The following is an 8,080-nucleotide window of genomic DNA, read 5'->3' on the forward strand; positions in this document are numbered from 1 at the left end:
AAAGTTCTCAAGTCGGGAGAACAGAAGAATGGCAATACCATTAGCAGAGGTAAGGAAGACAGAAGAGAAACAGATTTAGGGAAAACAATTATCTCTTGAATTGAGTTTGAGGCTCAGGTGAGACTTTCAAGTGGATTCAAGAACAACTGAAAATGTGGGTCTGGCGTAGGTGAGAAGAGATGAAGGTCTGCTCAGAAGTGACCAGCTGAGGCTGCAGGAGCAGAGGGGTTGCCAGGAAGCAGTTTACACAATGCCCTGCAGCCCATTATCTTTCCTTTGCATCTATTCCCGTTTTTGAAGCCCTCTCAAAGCCATCACTTTTTTTTTTTTTTTTTTTTTGTGGTACTCAGGCCTCTCACTGTTGTGGCCTCTCCCGCTGCAGAGCACAGGCTCCGGACGCACAGGCTCAGCGGCCATGGCTCACGGGCTCAGCCGCTCCGCGGCATGTTGGATCTTCCCGGACCGGGGCGCGAACCCGTGTCCCCTGCATCGGCAGGCGGACTCTCAACCACTGCACCACCAGGGAAGCCCAAAGCCATCATTTTATCTGATAGTCATAACAATTTTGTGAAGTAGGAAAGGAAAGGGCACCTACTTTTACAGGTAAGGAAATGGAGACTCAGAGGACTGAGGGGTTTTGCCAAACGTATTGCAACGAAGTAATTACAGATCTAGGAGTAGAACCCAGAGCTTCTGATTCTTCATACAACTCCCAACTCCGTTGCCAACTGCACACAGATAAATGCCCTACTTGCAGGGTTCAGTAGTTTGCAGTGGTACTGTACCGTTGCAGTTCTTTGGGGTCTAGGGTCTTGCTTTGTTTTGTTTTTTTAACTGTTTTCGATTTAGAGAGAAGTCTAAGACAACGGTGCTCCAGCTGGCACAAATCACTACCGTTTAGTCTGTTAACGTCTCCAGTGCGAAAGAGACAGCCCTGGTTTCTAGGGAACTTATAGCCCACACTCCACGTTGCACGTTTTTCAAAGGGACCTTTCTGCCTGTCTAACGTGAATGACCAGAATGAGCTCGTGAGCTTGTACAGGGAAAAGACCCACAGACTTGGACAGACTTCCAGAAGACCGCTATGCAAAACTTTCAATTCGGAAAAGTCCAAAATCTTCAAGGTTCACGGGACAGGGGAGAGAGATTATTTAGGGCTCAGCGAGGACAATGGGTTTTGTGTGAGTTTTAAGGTGAAGCCGTGTGCTTGGCAAAGAAGGGCGACGGTGACCCGTCCGGATCCGCGCGGCGGCGGGCGGAGCGGAGGAGGGGGCGCGTGAGTCAGGCGGAAGCCGCGCGGGGCGGAGCCGGGTGGGGCCGGACCTGGGAGGTAGCAGACCCGGCCCGCCGCCCAGTGCGCGCCTCGCCGCTCCTCGCTCGCAGCCCCGTGGTTCGCTCCTCTCCGAACATGGTAAGACGCGCTTTTTGTCTTCCTCTTGCATGAAAAGAAAAAAGCAACAGCATACTTTTCACCAGACTTGGTCTTTGATTTTTATATGGACGTGTTAGGAACCAGAGCAGGACGAATGAATCTATGGCAGGGAATTAGGAAAGAGCGGATGGAAGGAAGAAGCCCTGAATTATACCTGTAATAACAGCCTAGGGGTAGCAACGGGAGGTTCTTTTGTTTTCCAGGCGAAGGTCTAAGGCTGGGATAGAGGAAATGCACTGCGAGCCGCGCCCCGCTCGGAGCCCCGCACAGGGTGAAGCCGCCCCGACCCCTCGCTCAGCCGGGACGGGGGCGGGGGTGTCCGGCCGGTGCGGGACGCCCCTCGCCGCCGGTGTCCGCGGAGCCCGGGGTACGACCTAAAGACAGGGGCTGGAATTCTGCGCGGCGACTCTAGTTATGTACCGTTCTAGAGACCAGAAAGGGAATGTTTCAGACCTAATGGCCTGACCGCTAGGGGAAATCAGAGTTTCGGTAAACGACCGGCAAACGGCCAAGGCGCAGAGACTGAAACTGAAGCGGGTCCCAGCTAGCCGAGCGGCGGCCAGGAATGTGGGAGGAGCCCGGCGACCGGAAGCCCCCTCCTCCTTTCTTTTTCCCCCTAGCCCACCATCTTGTTAGGCGCTCACCCCGTCTCCAGTTTTCCTTCTCTCAGCTCCTGCCATCCCCATTTTGAACTCTTTCTATCTTTTCCATTAATACACCTCCAAAATCTGCCTCTTCCTTGGCCTCTCTTTCGTGAAGGGAGGTCTGCAAACTTCCGCCCAAGGGCCAAATCGGGGTTCTGTTCGCCCACGAGCTACGAACGGATTTTACATATTTAAATAGTTGAAAGAAAGTCAAAGGAAGAATAATACTTTGTAACACGTGAAAATTATACGAAAATCAAACTTCAGTGTTCATAAAGTTTTATTGGCGCACGACCACGCCCATTCATGAGTTTTCTGTGTGGTTGCTGCCCTGCTACAAAAGCAGAGTGACAGAGACCATATGAGCCGCACTGGCCTAAAACTTATACCATCTGGCCCTTTACAAAACACGTTTGCCAACCCCTGCTTTAGTCTGCCAGTCTGTACCCCCGACTGCTCTTTCTCCTTTCCGTGCAAAAGCGAGGAATCAATGTCCCATGGAACCTAGAAAAGGCAGACCCAGCACCACCAAGTGGTGAAGACCTGGAATGACCGCCCCGGCGGAAGGTGGATGTCACCAGGGCTCCTTGGGAGGAAAGGGAGCATGTTAGTTAAGAATGAGAACTGCAATACTTGAGTTTTTTCAGGCGTTACTTTTTTTTTTTTAACTTTCTCAAATGTTGAGTGTTTAGCATGCATTTTTTAACATTTATTTTTGTCTGCGTTGCGTCTTAGTTGCTGTGCGTGGGCTTTCTCAAGTTGTGGTGAGCGGGGGCTACTCTTTGTTGCAGTGCAAGGGTTTCTCATTGCGGTGGCTTCTCTTGTTGCAGAGCACAGGCTCTAGGTGCACGGGCTTCACTAGTTGCGGCATGCAGGCTCAGTAGTTGTGGCTCACGGGCTCTAGAGCGCAGGCTCAGTAGTTGTGGCACACGGGCTTAGTTGCTCCGCGGCATGTGGGATCTTCCCGGACCAGGGCTCGAACCTGTGTCCCCTGCATTGGCAGGCAGATTCTTCACCACTGCACCACGAGGGAAGTCCCTAGCATGCATTTTTTTAATTCTCTCACAGCACCCATTTATCACGCTGTTTTCTCCTTCCTATCATTGTTCCCATCAAATACAACTCTGAGGATGCAGTGATGGGGAGCACTGGCCTCCATCCAAGCAGGAGATCTTCTCCTTCAGCCACTGCTCCAACTTGAGCAAAGCTTTCCTGTCTCTGGGCCTCTCTGCCCCTCCAGCACTACAAATTTTGCAATTCCATTTAAGTAATTTGATAAGTGTGTTTCTTTTCCTCTGGAAATTACCTCTGGGAAGAAATGCAGGGGTTTTAATTTTCTCCATGTGGCTGATAGCAACAGTTTTAAAGGGGGAAAAAAAAATCTGTCAAGATTGACGTTAAGGAGAGAAAAAGGAAAAGCAGAAAGCCACTTTGAAACTGGGAAATCAAAAAGCAATCTGAATTCCACAAAGAAAAGAGGCAGAGGACACATCTGTAGGTCTAGAAAAAGATCACAAAGCCCTTGCTCCTTAACCTGGAGCTTTCTACCCTATCTGGTGTACCCTTCCAGTCAGCCTTGTTCCTGTAATCTGACACGTTAGTAAGACTGTGAGATTGTAGTCCTGGTAAGAAAAGCTGTTGTGCAAACACATCTGTTTCTAGGCTGTGGTATTTTGTTTCTCACCAAAACTCTGAAGCTACCAATACTTTTCTAAAGAAAAAGTTCTGACAATGTGACTGTTGAGGAAGAATAGATCTCCAGAACGGGCTTTATAGATGCCTCAGGATGCAATGAGCACCAGGCACCTGGCTAGGCAGTTAAAGCACCTGGAGAGACTGAAGGAGGGAAGGAGACTGGCAGCTGTGCAGCTAAGAGCTCAGATCAATAACAGGGCTCACATCAATCCTTAACATATTAATTATGGGGCCTGAAAGCCTCCAGCTCTGGGCTCCAGGAAGTCCATCCCAAGAACAAATTAACGGGCTAAGTGCCACATTGCGAATGTCACCATCCAATGTAGACATTGTTAATGTCCAGAGAGAAAGCTTTGGAGGAAGGGTGTGGCCCTGCAAGATTTCCAGAAAGTCTGCAGTTCCCCTTCGTATCCACCAGGGGGAACCCGCGAGTTCCTCGCGTCTGGGGCCCAGGTGCTGGCTGGAATCAGGGGCAGACTCGGCATGACAGAATTTCCTTGAAGACTTCTGTTGTAAGGAAAGCAGAGCCCAGAACAGGATATGAACCTTGTGCTCCTTCTAGTGCAACCACAGCTGTGGTTCAGCTCCGTAGATGCGATGGGAGCTGTGTGAGTGGCAACCTAAGAGCCCCCATATCAACCTTCCTGGTGTGAAGTGACCAGAGAAGTTCCACCAGCCTTTTCTGTGGGAATTAGTGGCATCTGGGAATAGAAGGAGCAAAGGCCAAGGGCTGCAGAAAGCAACCTGGAGGCTGAGATTGTAGAAGTAGCTCTGCCATGTCAGTTCCCTTCTCATGCCTGTTTCCTCACGTGTAAAATTAAGGGGTTCTAACTCTCAAATACGAAAGCTGCTTTCCAACATCCAAAAAGTTCTCAGATCTCCTACCCCATACACAATAATAACTATGCTTTTAGTTTTCTTCTAGAAAATGTATGAGTCCTGGGAATTCAGTATTCCTTTAAAAAGAAATGCCATTTCACTTATCACAGTAGCCTCCATATACTCTTGGAAAATAGGGAACTTTTTAATCTATAGACAATGCTTGGTATGTATATGGATTTGTGGATATATAGTTATACATACATTTATCCACACATTCTAAAAATATCAGTAAACCCTGTCACCTCACGCTCATCTAGGCAGTCTACTGCTTTCAAACATACCAGCATGCTCCATATTTACCCTCACTAATTTTCACTTGGAATAAACATGTGAGGAGATGTGGGGAGGAAGCTCACCAAATGTGACTTTCTGTGGTTGTCTTGGGCCCCTTAGCCCCCTAAACAACGACCGAGTCTTTCAGGAAACTGCTTGACCCAAAATGAAGAGACAAGATCCTCTGGAGTTTTCCCTAGCACCCAGCTTTTGATATCTTGCCCTTGTCTGAACCCTGAATTTTTTTTTTCCAAAGGCAAAAACATCCAGCCCTACAGAGACTGAACGGTGCATCGAGTCTCTGATTGCTGTTTTCCAAAGGCATGCTGGAAGGGATGGTAACAACAGCAAACTCTCCAAGGCCGAGTTCCTTATCTTCATGAATACAGAGCTGGGTGCCTTCACAAAGGTATTGGTCCCTGCCCCCACCCCCAGGCCACACACAGCATGAAACAAGACGCTGGGAGAATGGCTAGGAGTGAAGGACAGCAGCTGAGCCCCTAGGGCTGAGTAAGCTCTGAATGACTATTAAAGAACCTTCTGTTCTCCTCTTCTTTGAATAAAGTATGTTCTAAAGATCAAAGTTATCAAACTACACTGACATAGGGAACAGTGATTTTTTTCATTTAAGGAGAGGGGCTTACAAAATGGTAAATGGAGTAATAGAAGAGTTTTCAAATTTTATTCCTCCACCCCAAAGCCTCTAGGGCAGCCGTAGAACTTTCTGTAGTGATGGAATTAATGTTCTATATATGTGCTACCTGATATGGTAGCCACTAGCAACTAAAGGACTGACTTTCTAAATTAATTAAGTAGCCATATGTAACCAGTGGATGTAAGTGTGTGTATGTGCTGGGGGCCTGGATGAGTGGAGGATGGGGCTGATTAGGCAGGGCCCGCATCCTCTTTCCACCTCCAGTCACTCTGCTTTTATGTAGTTTGTATATTGGAGTTGCATGCAACACTTAGAAAAAGTTTTCCACTGTTTTTACAAAATTGAGTAACCCCTGATGGTCACAGAAAGAACCCTGGACTAGGAGCTAGAAAAGCTGGGTTCGTGTCCTAGGTCTTCCACTTAGACCACTCACTTCACCTGTTTGAGTCTGTTTCTGTCTCTGAAAAGTGCGAATATTAATAACCCCTACCCGGTACCTCACACTCTTGTAAGAATAAAATGTGGAAACATTTTTGAAAGCATCTTAGAAAGTACAATATAAAGGTACTAATATCATTATTATTGTTATTATTATCTTTGCAGAACCAGAAGGACCCTGGTGTCCTTGACCGCATGATGAAGAAGCTGGACCTCGACTCTGATGGACAGTTAGATTTCCAAGAATTTCTTAATCTTATTGGCGGCCTGGCCCTAGCTTGCCATGACTCCTTTATTAAGTCTACCTCTTCCCAGAAGTAAATCGGAGGAGCCTTTGGGCCTGGCCTCCAGCCCCACTCCCTTTCCTTCAGCCTCCCAATTATCATCTACCCCTCACAGCCCACACATACCCTGAGCCCAGTGTACCCACCACCCCATGCAGGCCACTCCTGCTGGTAGTAATAAAACAATATTGTTTTTTAAAGCACACACTGGAGAGTCAGTAAATTTGTGCAAGGGAGGGAGATGACTGGGAGGAATATAAATTAGATTGATGGAAACAGTTACCAGAAGTTACAAAATAAATAGTAAAAATGCATCTTGGGTGTATACATAATCATGACTAATGATACCAACATAATCATCTAAATTACTCAGACTGATGGAGAGATGTCACTTATTGTTCACTCATTAAACGTCTATACACCCCTACTACAGGCACTGTCATAGGCTTTGAAGATACAGTCAGCAAGACAGACAAGGTCCTGCCTTCACTGAGGTTACCTTCTAGTGGGGGGGGGGAAACAAATGAATAAACAAACAAATAAAGAACTATGAGTGCAAAAAGATAGTTGTTGTCTTTCTGAAAGCCAAATTGAATTCTTTTCAAAAACTTGATTAGAGAAACTCACTGAAGATAACTGTGGTTGATGTAGGTGTAGCTGAAACTACTGTAAACAAATGTGAAAAGCCTCATAAAAATCTAGAAGAATCTTTCACTCAGATTTCCTCACAAGTATCTTTAAATTCCTCCACTTAAAGGAACTGGGACTTCATCCTGGTGGTCCAGGGGCTAAGACTCCACGTTCCCAATGCAGGGGGCCCAGGTTTGATTCCTGGTCAGGAAACTAGATCCCACATGCTGCAACTAGGAGTTCACATGCCACAGCTAAAGATACTGCATGTCGCAACTTAAAAAAAAAAAAAGATCCCACATGCTGTAGTGAAGATCTCTCGTGCAGCAACTAAGACCCAGTGCAGCCAAATAAACACATAAGTAATAAATTGTTTTTTTTAAAAAAGGAACTGAAAATCATAAGTGTGATTTATGCGAGAAAGGCAGTGTAGCAAAATATTGGTAAATGTACATGTTTTAAGTTTAAATATTTAGAATATTTTTATGAATACCCATTTTAACTGATTTTTTTTTTTAAGTTAACCAGCCAGCTACTGGTCCCTACCCTTCAGAAAAGACAGTCTCTACCATTTCCCAATAAACTCTTATTCTTCTCTCTGCCCCAGCTTGATCTCTTCCACTCCTTTCTCCACCCTGTGACCAAAGAGTTTTTAAAGGCAAACTTTATGATGTCACTCCCTTGGTTAAAACCAAGCATTGATTCCTCTTAATAAGCAAGATGAAATCCACAGTTATCTTTGGGCACCCAAGGGCCTTCATGGTGGGTCCCTAACCCCTTCTCCAGCCTCATTTCCACTTCTCTCTAGACTTGCCAAATACTCCTGAGCTGATAACTAAGCGCTGTGCCTCTGTCCCTTCATAATCTCTTCTTGCTGCCCTGAAAGCCCTTCGCCCCTTTCCCACATTTTCCTACTCTATAGAGCAGCACAAGTGTCATCTCCCCTTACACTGTGCTTCCACAGCACTCTGTTCTCACCTCTTACAGCACTTAATCACTCTGTATTGCAACAGTGATGTCTTCCCAGACTTGACTTTGAACTCAGGAAAAGGGATCTAGTTAAATGCATCACTGTATCGCTAGTACCTAGCGTGGTGCCCGGCATATAGTGGGTCTGAAAAAGTAGATAGTGCTATAAAATCAGACT

The 8,080-nt window shown here is 46.5% G+C and overlaps 1 protein-coding gene across 1 annotated transcript; it reads left to right on the top strand.

Annotated features, from left to right (window-relative positions):
* Nucleotides 1–28: 28 nt before the first annotated feature.
* On the top strand, nt 29–6,865 carry S100A11 (S100 calcium binding protein A11). Its single transcript, XM_022564118.3, has 4 exons — nt 29–49; nt 1,217–1,411; nt 5,183–5,335; nt 6,185–6,865. The coding sequence occupies exons 1-4, from the start codon at nt 29–31 to the stop codon at nt 6,338–6,340; spliced, it is 525 nt and encodes a 174-aa protein (XP_022419826.2). The 3' UTR covers nt 6,341–6,865.
* Nucleotides 6,866–8,080: the final 1,215 nt, after the last annotated feature.

This window comes from Delphinapterus leucas, chromosome 1 (assembly GCF_059928025.1).
Source record: "Delphinapterus leucas isolate spDelLeu-1000000601 "Yukka" chromosome 1, BTC_Dleu_Yukka2, whole genome shotgun sequence".
Lineage (NCBI taxonomy): Eukaryota > Metazoa > Chordata > Mammalia > Artiodactyla > Monodontidae > Delphinapterus > Delphinapterus leucas.

Bases quoted from the DNA above. Each gene is read 5' to 3' on its own strand.
- S100A11 (XM_022564118.3), top strand. From the start codon at position 29: ATGGCAATACCATTAGCAGAG. The intron at 50-1,216 runs GTAAGGAAGACA...TGCTTGGCAAAG, and splicing joins TGGCAATACCATTAGCAGAG to AAGGGCGACGGTGACCCGTC. The intron at 5,336-6,184 runs GTATTGGTCCCT...TTATCTTTGCAG, and splicing joins AGCTGGGTGCCTTCACAAAG to AACCAGAAGGACCCTGGTGT.